Source organism: Tupaia chinensis, unplaced genomic scaffold (genome assembly GCF_000334495.1).
Source record: "Tupaia chinensis unplaced genomic scaffold, TupChi_1.0 Scaffold000534_1, whole genome shotgun sequence".
Taxonomy (NCBI): Eukaryota; Metazoa; Chordata; class Mammalia; order Scandentia; family Tupaiidae; genus Tupaia; species Tupaia belangeri.
The window spans coordinates 1,210,876-1,228,435 of NW_006160047.1; the positions used below are offsets into that span (position 1 = coordinate 1,210,876).

The 17,560-nt window shown below is 35.3% G+C and overlaps 1 protein-coding gene across 9 annotated transcripts in view; it reads left to right on the forward strand.

Moving 5' to 3' along the window:
- Positions 1-17,560, forward strand: part of ADGRL2 (adhesion G protein-coupled receptor L2) — a 251,158-nt gene that overhangs the window by 210,990 nt on the left and 22,608 nt on the right. For 5 of the 9 annotated variants that reach the window (XM_014591132.2, XM_027775245.1, XM_027775248.1 and 2 more), the window contains 8 exons: positions 473-658; positions 1,586-1,624; positions 4,504-4,687; positions 13,015-13,140; positions 13,380-13,585; positions 14,677-14,850; positions 16,036-16,245; positions 17,199-17,419. In XM_014591132.2, coding sequence (XP_014446618.1) covers positions 473-658; positions 1,586-1,624; positions 4,504-4,687; positions 13,015-13,140; positions 13,380-13,585; positions 14,677-14,850; positions 16,036-16,245; positions 17,199-17,419 — 1,346 coding nt within the window. The remainder of the gene's footprint in view (positions 1-472; positions 659-1,585; positions 1,625-4,503; positions 4,688-13,014; positions 13,141-13,379; positions 13,586-14,676; positions 14,851-16,035; positions 16,246-17,198; positions 17,420-17,560) is intronic. The other 4 variants (XM_027775246.1, XM_027775247.1, XM_027775242.1 and 1 more) reach the window with 1 other exon arrangement.

The following is a 17,560-nucleotide window of genomic DNA, read 5'->3' on the forward strand; positions in this document are numbered from 1 at the left end:
GAATGAGTAAAAATGACTTAAAAAGCATTAGTAATTTTAATACTGTAGTGAAATGTAGTGCCATTTTATTGTCTCCTTCTCCATCTACCTTTCTGATAATAACCCTCACTAAATATTAACACTGAATACATTCTGATCCAAATTCTGGATCATTGAAATGAATAAGATTTTAAAATAAGAGTTGTAAATGGTGGCTGTGAAATAAGAGAACTGGCTAAATTTTTCAAAGTATTTTTCCCCCTTTTTTCCATTTGCTGCTTTACAATGTCTGGTCAAGAATTTGCTTTGTGTGTTGAGGATCTGAGAGCCTTTAATCTTCTGAGATGAAGAGAAAGTTATTGGTCTCAATTAGTTGCAGATTTTGACATATTTGCAAATATTTTTTTTCACCACAACAAAGATACTTGAGGAGAACTAGAAGCCACAAACAAAACAGGAAATTTTACTGTGATAATACAAATTGTCATTTCAGATCAGAAGTGGAGAAAATGCTGCTAGTCTTGCCAATGAACTAGCTAAACATACCAAAGGGCCGGTGTTTGCTGGGGATGTGAGTTCTTCAGTGCGGTTGATGGAGCAGTTGGTGGACATCCTGGATGCACAGCTGCAGGAACTGAAACCCAGCGAGAAGGACTCAGCTGGACGGAGTTATAACAAGGTAGGAAGAAACCTTCTCTTATTTTTAAGTTAGACATTTTATGAGGCAGCTCTTTGATTCTTCTAGCATTTGGCTGCCAAACCTCTGGCCCCCTGGACTTACACTTAGAAATGAAACTTCTAATTGTTCATTTCCTAAGGAAGAATTACATTTAAGAAAAGAGCAACATACCCTACCCCTCACCACCACCACCACCACCACCACCACCAAGAAAAGGTGTAAATAATGTTAATTACCTAGAGAGATCTTAGTTGGTAGCACACTTCATCAGTCTGATTGTGGTCAATATTCCTTCTTTAGAACGCATCTGCTATACTTGGAGAGATCCAATGTTACACGATTGATTATTTCACATGGTAATATGTGCAACTCTTACAGTTACAGCAAAGTTGTGACACATCCCATGTATGAGTCACTAAGGTACTCCTTTCAGTGGCAGCTTTTGAAAGAAAGACATCTTTCGCTCCAGGAATATATTGTACAATATCAGTACTATTAATTTTTCCTACTAGGACAAAAATTTGATAGTTACTTTTTATCATATATAAGGTGTTCATATTGGGTTCACATGAACCCAGAAATCTGTGGCTGATATGGTTCTATAGGATTACAAAGCTGACTTATTTTATTGGACCACAGTGTGTGTGTGTGTGTGTGTGTGTGTGTGTGTGTGTGTGTGTATACATATATATATTTTTTTTTTGGTCAGCAAAATTTGGATCAATACATGTAATTAAATACAGCTAAAAACTATACATAAGCATTTTTATAGTCAGTGTAGAAACAAATATCCAGAGGACTACTATATTCAGTAGACTTTGAACTCTGGAACATCAGCTTGATTTTTGATTTTTGAGGATTTCTTCTTTTCCTCATTTTTAACAGATAAAAATCTAACTTCTGATTTTCTTTTCTTTTACTTAAAAGCTCCAAAAACGAGAGAAGACATGCAGGGCTTACCTTAAGGTATCTCTCCTGTGCTGTCACCCTGCTTTCTCCCTCCTTCAGCTCCCTGCCACGCTTTATCATCTTGCTGCATGATCCAATGTATTTCAGTCTTTGATAATTATATAATGTGCCCCATATCAGCTGTATAAATGTTGGCTTTTTCCAGGTTTATTACTCTCGGAATAAGAAAATAATTTATTTTGATAACTTACTGTTTTCCCATTCATCCAAAAGTACAAGAATTTTCACAAAATAGTCTCTGAATTGGAAAGTAATTGTATGGTCTTTTTGTTTTCTGTTGTCATCTCTGTGGATTAAAGAAAACAACTTGAGTAAAACAGCTATGATATATTCTTGGCAGTTTATCATATCAAAGACTGTACAGTCATAATGTATGTGCATGAACAAGTCACTGCTCTCTTACCTCTGTGGTGCACTCTTAAAGAAAGAAGCTTTGTCTGGAAATTTTTAGCAGTCATTTCTAGAATCCGGCTAATACGGGGATGGGTTCGTAGGAATGAAATAGAAATACTGTGACAATGATATCAGTATATGTTTCCCGTTGGTTTTTACCAAGCTAATCAGAACAGAAAGCCTCTCTTTGGCCCAGAATCCTTCTCTGCTCCAGCCAATTTTTCTTCCTGGTATATTCAAGCAATAAGGAACACACTGAGGCTAACCGTGAAATTATGCCATGCTAGTTCTGTGCAGTAGATCAAAATACTAATGCCAGACTGCATTTTGTTTTGTTCTGTGAATTGAGAAGCTCCTTTTGAGGGATAATTATTTCCTAACCTTACTCTCTTCTGAGGACCATAACTATGGTAAATCAGACCTTGAAGAACGAATCCATATATTGTGACAATAAAACAAAAGAGCTTTTGTAGCTTCATAGAATAGTGGTTATTCAAAAGCCATCAGTTCACTAATTTTGATTGGCGAGGTCTGTAGAAAAAGAGTGACTTCGTACTAGCTAGTAACAGGCACGGTTGGACCTGAAAACATTACAAGAAAACGCCGAGGAAAAGGCTTTTTAGGCAGGAATGTTCTGAAAGTCCCCTTTTAGCTTACTTAATGGGGGCAAAAAATAACTGCTGAAGTCAATAGAGTTTTTCAAATTTGAATGTTCAGCTCCCCTCTAAGGTATTTTTAATGTATGGAATGTAGTACTTGATTTGTTGCCCAGGACATACATGTATCTCCCGTGGGATAACAACAGGTTTTTTTTGTTTGTTTGTTCTCCCTCCCCCCCTTTGACAGGCAGAGGTTACTTCAGGAATATGATTAGGCTAATGATCATTTTTGATCCCACTAGAGAAGTACAAATGGTAATAAATAAGGAGTGTTTCAAATTAATAAAAGCATGCCATCAGCTAGTTATGTGTATATGTAGTAAATTTCAGCGTGACCTTAATTTCTGACCAGTGTCATTTTCAATATGTCTCAAATGAGCTTCTCTGTTCAGATAAGACTAATAAAACTCCTTAAATTACAAATCAGTAGCTGACTTACAGTATGCAAATGAAGCGGGTCCCCACTTTGTGACAGAGGATTCGTTTGTAACTTAGATTAGAGGCTCCAGTCTGTATTTCTTGGTGACTAATGAATCTGGCCTCAGCAGACCAATTTCTGTTCCACGCTAGTTAATGGCTGCAGCAGTATCCGTGTGAGCATTCTGACTATTCTGTCTCCCCTTAGAGAGAGAGAGAAGCCTTTACGCCACTTGGAAGTATCTTCCGCCTGCCAGGAAGGTCGTGGTGGCTCGCAAGGCAGACAGAACGAGGATATTAAGATGGATTAAGCTAATTAATCTTACTCTGACAATAGCCTCAAACAACTTTCCCCCCTGCTCATTTCAATACAGTCCTAATACAGTCCCTCAAACTAGCAAATTGTATTGTCTTGTTTTTTCTTCAATGTATATTCTTGTTCTCCCGTAACTACCTACAGATCAAAACAGGTTTTATCTGGGCTTAAGGACACATTAAGACTAGGTAAATAGAACTGGGAAAATAAATTTAGTGAGTCAATGGTCCAAGACAGTTAGCAAGTGTCAGTGTAGGAGCATTGATTAACTAACTGGGCTATATTTTTATTTAAGGTTATTTTGCTTGGAAATAAATGAAACATACATACGTGAATATTTACGATTTATGTGCCTGTGAAAACTTTATTCTGCTTTTCTTTTTCCATAAAATTATCAATATAGGCTTTCAATATTTTCATTGCTTTCTTGATTCCTTTAAAAGCAAACTGTTGTATATTAATTAAGATAGACTTTGCAAGTATTTATAGCTGGACAGGGAATTAGAGGAGTGAAAGGTGGTCGCAGGTAATTTATGAACTCTAAAGCCACCTTGTTTTTTTGTTGGTTTGTTTTTCAAGTGATAATAAATAGACAGGATCTGTAAGACCTGATTTTGATTACTGTCTTAGTTCAAGTTCCAAAAAAAAGTTATATGGTTTAATTTTCAAGCATAAATACTAGATAACTCCAGAGACATCAAGTTTTCTATTTTAGAGCGTTCAGGTCTTGAGATTATAAATAGAAGGAGTTCCATGGTCGTGACCATCCACGTAAGAGTACCTCCTCACACGAAGAGCTAACAATGGTTGGTAATTTCTCTTCAGCAGTTGGGGTGTGATAGGTAAACAGAAAGAAGCCACCTTTCTACTTTATAATCAAAGCAGCCTGCTGCTCTTCAGTTAGTCCTCTTTTGAAGGGATCAGGAATATTTCAGATTGACCAAATACGTGTTGTCCAGGTGTTCTTTCATCTTCAGATGAGAGTAAATCATCATGGCAGATGAGTATCCCCATTGTCACTAGGCAGTGATTGAAAACCACCTTGGTTCTAGAAGCAGTCAAAACTAATGATAGTTTTCTAATGGATGTAGGCAATTGTTGACACAGTGGACAACCTTCTGAGACCTGAAGCATTGGAATCATGGAAACATATGAATTCTTCTGAGCAAGCCCATACTGCAACAATGTTACTTGATACATTGGAAGAAGGAGCTTTTGTTTTAGCTGACAATCTCTTAGAACCAACGAGGGTCTCAATGCCCACAGAAAATATTGGTAAGTGAATTTATTGTCAGCTTTAATTTTGATTCATAAGATAGATGCTTAAGGCAATGATGTTTCCATTCTGAATTTATTGAGTTGCTTACTACTGCCAAACTTCCCTTTAGTCAGATGATTTTGTCTATTACCAAGAGAAATTATCAGTCATACTTAATAAAATTAAGACAGAAACCAAAAATCTACCTTTTTTTTTTTTGAGAGGTTTTTTTCGCTATAGGGTGCGTGCGCTCGCCAAACAGACAGAGACAGAGAGACAGAAAGCGAGAAATCACCCCCCAGGGGGGATGGTCACGCCGCAATCCCTTCTCCTCCATTCTCCTCTCGGGATCTTGGGCACGCATGCACACGCGCCCGGCGTGAGTTCTAAGCCACCGGGTCCGGGACGCGAACTGCAGTCGACTACATGTGAGTCCAGCGACATAGCCATTATGCTAACTGCTGGTTCCCAAAAATCTACCTTATTTTTCATATGCTGTTTTTTTGTTTGTGCTTTTTCCAATTGAAAAATCATTAAAGAAAAAAGTGTAGAGTGCTTAAACACCAGAATATGTATTGCTTAAGTAATGAAAGGACTTGGTATGAAACCGTAGCAACTGCTTTTCCGTTTTACATAATACGTTCCTAATGAATTTAAATTACTTTATGGAATGTGTTCTCCCAGTCAGATATTTTAACACAGAGAACTTGAAAGTGTGGTCAGTGAACTACATCTCCCATAAGCAGAATATCTATGCTTCATAGATTACAAAATAGCTACAGATAATTTTGATGCATAATTTAAAATTTAAATGCTGCCATTGAGAAGCTGGAATCACTTCTAAAACTATTTGTAAAAAGTGTAGTAAAATTTTATTAATTTAGGCTTGACCAGTTTAGAATTATTTATTATTCTGGGAGGTTGAACACTGATGAAGTTTATAGTAACCCTTAGTAGAATTTTAAAAGTTTTCCAAGCACAAGTCTTCTACTAGAAAGCAGTGCTAATTTCATTAGGGCAGTGGATATGGAATGTGTGTCTCACTATCTGGGATCGAATGTTATATTGCCTAATTGTGCCTGTCTAAATCATGGGGCTTCATATTACAAGTGCAGAAAAGAACAGTATATAAAAGAAATGGTCATAAGTCAAATTATGATATCTGGACTTAAATTTGAAACTTTATTTCACTTTTATATTTTTAAGATTGTTTGCTTAATTTTAATCATTATTATTATTATCATTAATTTGACCAGAGAAAGACAGAGAGAAAGAGAACGAAAGTGAGAAAGCAAGCCGGTCCAGGACTGGAACTGTGGTCAGCCATCTGGGAGTCCATTGCTTTAAGCATGACACTACCTGCCGGCCCCAACTTTAAACATGTGTATTATAAAAAGAAATACATGTGACCAGCAGGTGGCATGGGGATTGAGTTGCTGGACTGTCACATGGCTGACCTCAGTTTGAGTCCTGGACTTGGTGGCTTACTTTCTCACTTTCCTTCTCTGTCTCTCTCTGGTAAGCACATGTACGCTGGAGCAAATTAAAAAATATTACTACTAATAAGTAAAATAATTCTTTAAAAATACATTATTAATAGTTACTTGTTCTTTATTCTGCAGTTTGGGAGAGATAAATCTGTTATTTAATAACCTCAAACTAAATCAAATAAATAATTTGGCCTGCAGTATACTTAGTGTACTTAGTTATGAGAAAAGGGATATTTTTAGCATAGCCTTAGTAGTAACACAAAATAAATAACGCTTTTCCTTTCTGTCTAAAGCTTTCATTATTCTTAAGGTTAACTTAATTACTGATCTAATAAAATTTCTAAGATGTATAAGGGGTCACCAAAAAGTTCATAGGGAATGCATATTATGAAAAAATTATATATGATTGCTTTAAAAAATTCTTTAAAATTTATTTATTTCCTCCAAGAGAAAGAAAGTGAAAGCGAGACAGCATCCTGACAGGGTCTCGACACTGCATCCACCTGCAGCCTTCAGCCAGCCCCAGGTCCAGGGCAAACATGTCTATGCTTGGTGTCTGCAAGGACTCTGGACTTGAACCGGGACCTTCCTATTTGGGATTGTGCCTCACAGAACTGCACCTTTTAATTATGTGCCACCATTTTACCTCTCAAAATAATTTTATCCCAAAATAAACTTTATTTCACCATGAATTTTTTGAAGTCCCCTTATACACTACTGTATAATACTTCTCAGATCTTTCTAGTGATGTGTACCTATAATAGTGCAAACTGGATCACCTCAGAGAATGAGTCATGGAAAGTATTATTTGAAGGGGCATATTGCAACCTCAGTTTATTTTCTAAATTTTCAATAGGTTATTTATTTATTTTTTAAAATTCTCTTTTATCCATTGAAATATGCAAGAAAAATTGATAAAGCAGGATAACATGCTATGTTATCATTACCCTTAACATGTGAAGAACACACTATTATCTGCCCAAAATAATTTTATATAAATGGCTAGGGATATCTTTTTTCTAATATCTATGAGTTCTAAAGGATTTTTTTGTTGTTGATTTTAAGGATTTCACCATAGGAAACATGCACCCACCAGAGTGAGACAGTGAGAGGGAAACTGAGAAATCACCCTGCACCAGGGATGGCCACACTTCAGTCCCTTCTCTCCCATTCTTCTGGGGTTTGAGGCATGCATGCACATGCGCTTGGCATGATTTTTCAAGCCAGCAGATCTGGGATACAAACCATAGTTGTTAACCATTGGGAGTCCAGCATCTTAACCACTACGCCACGTGCTGGCCCCAAGGATTATTCTTTATGTTGATTTCTTTTTTAATTGAAAAAGCATTGTGTATGGAAAATCTAAGATATAGTGTACATTTTACTGACATCTCTACAATAATGCCTGAAATTTACAGCATCTGCATGCCAATTACCTAAACATTATCCGTATGAAAGTCAAATTTTATGTATCCTAATAATTCCTAAAATATAAACAATTTTTTGAAAAAATTTATTTCATCATTTAGTATGAAGAAAACAGTCAGCTTTTTTTTTTTTCTAGGACTTGTATTGTTCTCTTTTGAGATTTAAGGACTAAAACAGACAATTATTACTTTATGTCCTCATGCTAGAGAAGTTCTTATGTAAATTGGGGGCAGGTCTAAAACAATCTAGATTATTAAAACAATTTGATTTTCTTCCTTAGTGATTTTTCTTTAATCCTTTAACTTTATGGCATGATTTACTCATATCTAATACATAATCTCATAATCTTATGATTATGCTTAGTATAATTATACCTAATAATGACATTTACTAATCAACTTTGAGGTATAATTTATATACAAAAGGAACACCTGTTTTAAGTGTATAGTTGGTTGAGTTTTGACAGCTGTACACCCATATAATCATCAGCGTGGTCAGCATTTCCATTGTCTGCAAGGAGATCTTCATTTGTGTACCTTTGCAGTAGTCAATCCCCTCCTGCCCTCACCTCCTGGCAAACACCAGACTACTTTCTGTGACTGTAGATTCATTTTGATTTTTCTAGACCTTCATTTGAATGGACTCACATGGTATGTACTCTTTTTGATCTTGCTTCTTTTATGCAGAATAGTAATTTTCCCAGCCAGGAATGGGAACTAAACCATAGTCGACCATGTAGGTGGGAATATCAATATAGCCTGATCCTTTTATGTATTTATTTTTAAAGAATTATTTATTTAATTCCATTCATTGTTATTATTTTTTCATTTGACCAGAGAGAGAAAGAAAGGGAAAGGGAGAAAACAGGCATCCAGGTGCAGGACTTAAACCATGGTTGGTCATACAGGAATCCAGTGCCTTTAACCACCCTGCCACTTGCTGACCCCTAGTCTGATCCTTTTATTATTGAGTATTTTTCCATCATAAGGACATATCACAGTTTATATTTCTTTTCACTTTTAGACTTTTAGGTTATTTCCACTTTTTGGCTGCCATTTTCCACGTGGTTGTACCATCTTATACCCCCAGCAGCTATGTTTGAGAGTTTCAGTTTTTCCACATCCTCACTGATACCTAGATTTGGCAGTCTTTGTTTTTAGTCACTGAATGGCTTGTAGTGGCACCTCATTGTAGGTTTATTTTGCATTTCTGTAATTACTAAGTAATTTGCTGATAACTTTTGTGTGTGCGTGTGTGTTTTTATTTATTTATTTTTATTGCTATATGGTTGCATGTGCTCCACAGGGGGAGAGAGAAAGCACCTCCCCTCCCACCCCCCCAGCCCCCCGTGGTCACACTGCAATCAATCTCTTCTCTCTCTGGTTGGAATTTTAGGCATGCACACACACACCCTGCATGTTTTTCAAGCCACTGGGGCCAGAATTCAGGCATATAGAATCTGGCTCTCTTAATCTCTAAGAAACAGGGCCAGGCCAACTTTGTATTTGTTTCTTAACCATTCATATATCTTCATAAGCTCTTTGTTCATATCTTTTGCTCATTTTGATTGGATTATTTTCCTCCTCTCACCTTTTAATTTCCTTCCTTCCTTCCCTCCTTCCCTTCTTCCTTCCTTCCTTCCTTCCTTTTCAATTTTGACCAGACAAGGACAGAGCAACAGAGTGAGAGCAAAAGAGAGAGAGACTATGAGAAAGCAAGCCACCAGATCTGGGACTCGAACCACAGTCAACCATGTGGGAGTCCAGTGCCCTTATCCACCATGCCACTTGCCAGCCCCCATCCTCTCCCTTAATGAGAAAAAAAGAGACAGAGAGAGAGGCAGAGAAAAAGGGAGAGAAAGAGAGAGTTGGGCCTTTTTTGACAGGGCCTTACTGTGTCATTGTCCTCCTGCCTCAGTCTCTCAGTTAGCTAGGATTACAGGCTGGTCCATTTATGCCTGCTGTGCCCAGGTTGTCCGTAAGCCTTCCAAGCAGTAACACTATGTTTGGGCCACTGAGTTGTAAGATTTTTTTATATATTCTCAATCCAACTCTTTTATCAGATGTATGTATCATGAATGTTTCCTAAAGTATGCGACATTTTATATTCTCACTATTTTGGGAAATGCAGAAGTTCTTAATTTTGATAAAAAATTTCCATTGTATAACTTTAACAACACCTAGCTAGTTCTGTTTCACTTGTTCCTCTCACCATTGTATTACTTTAAAGCAAATCATATCATCTTGTCATTATTGCTGTGAAAAGCTTCATATGTAACTTATACCATTATAAAAAAGGTAAAGAGTAGTTTCTAAAGATAAAAAAGCGTTCAATTCACATAATTTTTGTAAATGTGTTAATACTTGGTTTGATCAGTGATAAAGATATACTATATCTGAAATTTCTTCTAGTCAAATTTTTTTTTTTTTTGGCATCATTTTAATGAGACTGGGATTTTGGCATTCTTTTTAGTCAGTTTCATTTTTTAGGAAAATTTTCATTTTATCTGTCCTTACATTTATTTATTTATATAAATTAGTTTATTTATAAAAGTTATTATTGCATTCTCTTATAGTTTAATTTACTAAGAGCTATAATAACAATCGTGCTACTTTTTAAAAAATTCAGTATCATTTTTTCTTTACTATGAACATTACTTTTTAAACTCTAGTAAGTAAATATCTGATGAATGAAATTGAAATTTAATCATTATTTGTTTAGGCCTAGCAGCAGTGGTGCAGACAGTAAGGCACTGGTCTACAATACTGGGGTGACATGGAAGGTCACAGTTTAGGCCCTGTGTCCACCAGAAACCCCAGGCATGAGCCCATGCACGATGATCCCTACTGGTTGTGCCTGGAGAGGGAGTTGCAATGCCCTGAGAGTTGAGAATACCTGTTTCTTCCTTTCTCTCTCTCAAATGAATTTATTTCATAAAAAAATTATTCAACTTTGTTCGTTATTATTATTTTTTAATTTGACCTGAGAGAGGCAGGGACAGAGAGGAAAGGAAAATGAGAAAGCAAACCACCTGGTCTAGAACTTGAACTACCCTCAGCTATGTGGGAGTCTAGTACCTTAACCTCACCATACCACACCACCTGCTGGCCCCTCTCAAATTTTTAAAAGATTTGTTGAATAAAGTTAACTCTTTGTACATTGTATATTTGGTTTGTTTCATGAAAACTTAAGGGATTTTCTTCTTTTACTCTATTAGACAATAGTCTGTCTTATTTTAAGAGTAAGTAATAATTGGTAGCCCCTCTCGTTGTGAAAAAAAGGCAAATACATATCTGATGTTTATTTTTATCACTCTACTCCCTCCTTTATTAACTGCTTAGAAGAGAGCATCCATCTTCCCACCAAACCTGAATTAATCTTTTCAAGTATGGATTAATAAAATAAATATCTCAACCAGTTTCTGCAGCTTATTGAATACCAGGAGCTACATGGCTCTTGTTATAAACCTGTATTTCAGGAGCTGACATGTGGTCTAATTGCTTATAAAAATTTCCAATGTAATTTATATATAGTTATATTATAATTACATATATCTATATATAAATTACAAAACAAAGTTGTGGAAAATGAAATAAATTAGTATCCAGTAGTTACTATACAATTTTATGAGGCTATCTTTGTAGAAACCAAGGGAGTGGATAAATGCATTATTTTTCTCTGTATGAGTGTGTGCAAACTCATATATACACATGTTTAGGCAGAAATAGCAAAGACAGACATTTGAGAGGACAAAGAACAGAGAGATACACGTGGCCTGTATTTTTATACCTTATTAAGCATATTAAGCATACTTTTAAAAATTTAAATATTTGATATTAGTTTTTCGTATATATGTAGCATAGTTACTAATGTAAGATACTTAACTTTTGTACAAACTACTTTTCCATCCTTTTTTAAATTTAAGCAAATATTGACATAAACTACTACAATCTTTATTGGAGTTACAGTAGACTGTAAATATTAGTTGACAGCAGTTACAGAATATATTTTTAAACAACCTTGGCCTTGTAAATGTACTCAGCCTTATCTACTGACATTTTTTAATGTATTTTTCAGTTTTTCTCCTTGATTTTAATTTTTGAAGTTTGTATTAGACTGCACAAGTTCAAAAACATTTTCTAGAAAGCCCAGGTGCTATGTATTTATGCTTTTCAGGCTGTGTGGTCTTTTTGGCAAATACTTAACTTGCATTGTAAAGGCAGCATAGATAGTAAGTAAATGAAAAAGCCTGGCAGTGTTCCAATAAAACTTTATTGACAAAAACAGATGGTAAACTAGATTTGGCCCACAGGTCCTGTTTTGCATAACTTGAGTATGTAAAGGTGGATGCATTACTAGTGAGGATTAATGACAAATGCTATTATAGTGACAGTTTTTCTTAAAAATGATGTTCTGGTCTCCCTACTTAAAGATATTAAATACATATTTGTATAGTAATATGTATTTTTTACATAGTTACTGTATATAAAATCAGAAACTTGACCTATGTAATTTTTAAACATTTATTTGTTTATTTTGAGAGAGACAGAAGGAAGCACTCCCAATAGTAGCCTTATGCCATAATCTGCCGCCCCACCCCTGCCAGCATGGATAACAGACACGCACATGCGTGTGCAGTGTGTACAGGGAGATCTTGGAATGGAAGTCCCTTTACGTGCCCCTGCGCCACTCTCTGACCCCTTATTGACTTTTATCTTTCATAGAAATAGATGTATACATACAATAAAGGCATTCAGTTATACCTTATGTTTAGTTTTTTCACCACCAAGTGGTGATAATTGAAGTTCTTAACAAAAAAAAGCTAAAAAACATGTTTGGAAACATATGTTTAATGTTTTAAACATACTGTACATATGCACACCTCAGAATTATAGGCTAACATTTGGAATTGGTTTATGACAAAGATATAAAAATAAGTGTTACAATGATTATACAGATTTTTTTTTGAGAGTTTTTTTGGTTTTATTTATTTATTTTTTTTTTTGCTATAGGGCATGTGCACTCGCCAGAAAGACAGAGAGACAGAAAGCGAGAAATCACCCTCCAGGGGGGATGGCCATGCCACAATCCCTTCTCCTCCATTCTGCTCTTGTGATCTTGGGCACACACGCACGCACACTTGGCATGAGTTTTTTAAGCCACCGGGTCTGGGACTCGAACCTTAGTCGACTACATGGGAGTCCAGTGACATAGCCATTACGCCAACTGCTGGTCCCACAAAGATTATACAGAATTTTGTGAAGGTTTAAGACTTCTTGAAATAATTTAGTTTTTTTGGTTGAAGTCTTAACAGTCAAGTTTTACAAGTGCACAAAATAGTACTCTTTATACTACTATCATTTGCCTCTTTGTAGTTTAATGAATGTCGCTTTTTTTCCTTCTCCTTTGTCTTTTGCCTCATCCAGTTTTGGAGGTCGCGGTACTCAGTACAGAAGGACAAGTCCAAGACTTTAAATTTCCTTTAGGCATCAAAGGAGCAGGGAGCTCAATCCAACTTTCTGCAAATACTGTCAAACAGAACAGCAGGAACGGTAAGATGGAACAGCCTTTTAAAATCGATGACTAGTTATTTTTTGTTCACTTCAACCTATGAGCTCTAACATGTAAGGGATTCCTAGCAAAAAAAGCTTAACATTTAAAAGCAGATTTAAAACAATGCTTCCCTCTTTAGTCTAAATAAAAATTTTATAAAATCTTTTACATTTTATTCTTACTTTATTGTTTCTTACTTAATATCCTGTAAGTTATATGTTTGTTTTTATTTCTGTAGGGCTTGCAAAGTTGGTCTTCATAATCTATCGAAGTCTGGGCCAGTTTCTTAGTACAGAAAATGCAACCATCAAACTGGGGGCTGACCTCATTGGTCGTAATAGCACCATCGCAGTGAATTCTCACGTCATTTCAGTTTCAATCAATAAGGAGTCCAGCCGCGTATACCTGACTGATCCTGTGCTTTTTACCCTGCCACACATTGATGTAAGTTAACGTATGCTAATGAAGTAGTGGAATGTTATAAAACCAGAGAGGAAGAAAAGCAAAACTGACACGCTGGGAATTGGGAGTCGGGGTGTGAGGAGAAGAGAAGAGGAAAGAAAAGACCTTTCCATTTGAATTTTAAATGTTGGAGTAGGTCAGAGACACAAGTTTATTTAAGTCTGTGAACATAAAATTAAATGAGCCTGGTTCAGTGATTATTAGAACTTAAGTGTATTCTTAATGAAAGCTAATTCAGTAATCAACAGGAAAATGTAAATGACTCTAATTTGTTTTCAAATGAAAATTAACTCCTACCTTAGCAGCAGGATAACAGTGTTAACTCTTAGGGCTCTTATTTTTTGTGTTGCAAATCATTTTTCGAATTAGTTTTACTCTTCATATTTGACATAACTTATCAAGTATTGTGGTAAAAAGTATAAGATTGAGGAGATGTGATTCCTCTTTTGTGCCTTAGAATACAATTTGGTACTTAAATAATGACATGGTTTGGAAGATTGTATAACTTTAGATTGAATAAATATCCACAGATAACTAAGTGGATCTCCAGAATTTGGCAAATTAAAATATATTTGTGTGGTTATGATCCTTAAAACTGCTTCAGTTGATTCACTTTTGAGTTTTACAAAATTAACTACATGATTCAAATTGTCACTTACATGTCACTTCGATCTTACCCCTAAATGAATCCAAAATTGAAAGTATATTTTTAAGCCATTTGGTCCTTACAAAATTTGTATAGAACAAACTCACGCCTCTAATTTTGTCAGAAAGAAAAAAAAAATCGTTCTAATGTATCATGAGTATGTAGATTCATAAGATGGAAATTGTAATTGTGTAAAATGGGTCTTTGGTAATTTAGTGTACACTTTATAGAGTGTTTCAGACTATAAAGCCCCTCTTAAGCTAGATATCTGCCTTGTATAACATAGTCCACAATTTTGCTGATGAAAAACTTTATAGTCCGAAACATGCAAAGTTTAATCTAAATTACCTTTTACACATATTAAACAATTGCTATTGCCATCCTAGAGTGTAAAATCCTAATTTTATCTTGTCATTTTATTTCCCAGCCTGACAATTATTTCAATGCAAACTGCTCCTTCTGGAACTACTCAGAAAGGACTATGATGGGATATTGGTCTACCCAGGGCTGCAAGTTGGTTGACACTAATAAAACTCGTACGACGTGCGCATGCAGCCACCTAACCAATTTTGCAATTCTCATGGCCCACAGGGAAGTTGCAGTAAGTATTTGCACTTCTAATTAGTAGCAGAGAAAAACCTCAGAGATTCAAAATACCTTGTGTAACAGCCCCAAATTTGGGTGCTCATTGTAACTGAAAAGCAAACACAATATTGTGACGTCTAATCCTTTTCACATTGTCCACACATTTTAAGAAGTTTTGAATACTGTATTGTTGTTACTTATCAAAATCGGGTGCTCTGATCACTTTTCAAACTCATGCTAAGTTTTTTCCTTTGGGCAGTGTGGTAAGCATCTGTTAGGTTTGGCAGAGGCAAGCAGAGATTTTTAAAAAGGAACAGCAATAGATTATACGAAAGATAAAGAAGCTATGACATTTAGCATGACCCTCCCATCGTGAATATTAGAATCTAATTTTTAGAATCTAATTTGACAGCTTTCACTTTGTTTCCTTACCACTTTGTACACTTGACAAAGCTGTAGTTTTTGAAAAGTCAGAATGGCTTCTGGTGTGTATCTTAGTAGTCTTCTTCTTTTTAAAGAATTATTTTAGTTAACTTTATTTATTTATTTAAATTTGACCAGACAGGGGGAGAGAAAGAGAGAGAGAGCGCGCACAAACCACCAGGTCTGGGAATTGGACCGTGGTCAGCCATGTGGTGGTTCAGTGCCTTTAACCACCACACCACCTGCCGGCCCCTTGTCTTAGTAGTCATCTTGTAATTAAGAGAATGATTACTAGAGGGTAAAAATATTTTAAGAAATAGAGCATGAAAACTCTCAACTCTCATGTACTCAATTTTTAGTATGTACACATACAGAAACCCAAAGAGAATAGCAAAACTTAAAACGGGGTTTATGTGTTAGCCTAGAAAATTAAACTGATAATTATTTTTAATCATAACTAAGTATTCTTTATTTTAGCACGTAGTTATTTCTCATAGTTTATGTAGGTCATTATTTCAGTCATGGTTTTGAAATCATTGGGATTTTGCATTACTTTCTAGGTAAACCTTTCTCTTTGATAAGTCATTCATTAAAATAATATTGAACTCTATTATGTGATCAAAATTTCTTTTTATTATTGAGTCTTGTTAGAACAGACAAGAATGTTATTCTTCAGAACGTTTATTACTGAAAGACAAACTATAAATCGGAAAGCTGTCTTTGTTCTAGTTGATGTAACGCGGGGATATTAATGTTCCTTATATCTTTTTATTTTCAGTACAAAGGTGGAGTTCATGGATTACTTCTTACAGTCATCACCTGGGTGGGAATTGTCATTTCCCTTGTTTGCCTGGCTATCTGCATCTTCACTTTCTGCTTTTTCCGTGGTCTACAGAGCGACCGAAATACTATTCACAAGAACCTCTGTATCAACCTTTTCATTGCTGAATTTATTTTCCTAATAGGGATTGATAAGACAAAATACTCGGTAAGCACTTGCTAAGTTTATTAACCTTGGATCTCTGAAATTTATTTTAGTATGTGTGATTCCATATGTGAGCTCATACTCATGTTTGACCTTGTAATGATATCACTGACATGGCAATATTGAAGAGTAATTTGTAGTAAATTAAAGGACAGTTAAATCATTAAGTAATATTATGAATTAATTCATTTTGTTCATTTTGTGTATAAAGGAACAGTTTTATTTTTCTGGGTTGTTATTGGGACACATAATTTGAATAGAAGAAATCTGAGGATACCAAATACAAAGATCCTATTTTAAAAATTCTTATTTGGCTTATATACTAATTCTGACCAGCGATCCCTTTTCATATTCAGAGCAATTCATTCATCCTCAGGAGGTCTCAAGGTCAGAAACAGAACTTAATTGGTTAATGCTTCACCCTGTTCTCAGCTGCACTGGCGTGATTTTTACGAATACTCCAGAAATGACAAGAAAATAATCCTATGTCATGAGGGCAGAGTAGTTGTCATTAAAGCAAGATTTAAAGTTCTGTTTTAGAAAAATAGAAATAATGTATTTTCCATCAGCAGTTTTAAAGACTTGTAAAGCAAATCATCTGAAGTGGGATATCCAGATTTCATAAAGGAAAATTTGAGAAGAAAGATTAACATGTGTTTTCTTGATATTTAATTTCACTAAGAATACTAGTATTTTATACTCATGAAGTCTAGCACACTTGTCATTATCCTTTATAATGCTTATAAAGGATAAGCATTATACTTGACAGTGTTTTAACTTGTTTGAATTTTTAAAAATTTTGAAGAAGCAGTAATTTATTCTTAAAAAAAATGATGTGTTTTAAAAACAATTGTAATTTCTGTCAGTGAATATTTTATAAAGGTTTTGGAGTGAGTTATTTATATTTGTGATACTCCATTTTTTCTTTTTCATCATTGTTGTTCTTTCCTTTATAGATTGCATGCCCAGTATTTGCAGGGCTTCTTCATTTTTTCTTTTTGGCGGCTTTTGCGTGGATGTGCCTAGAAGGTGTGCAGCTATATCTAATGTTAGTTGAAGTTTTTGAAAGTGAATATTCAAGAAAGAAATACTACTATGTTGCTGGTTACTTGTTTCCAGCCACAGTGGTTGGCGTTTCCGCTGCTATTGACTATAAGAGCTATGGAACAGTAAAAGCGTAAGTAATTGCAAGTGACCTGAGTGTTTTTCAAGTGAATAATTTTTTAAAGCCTGTTAGCTGTCAGTGAGGGCCCCTGACAGACTAAAATAGCATCTGAAAGCTTTATTGGTAAGAGAATGGGCACACCGTGCACAAATT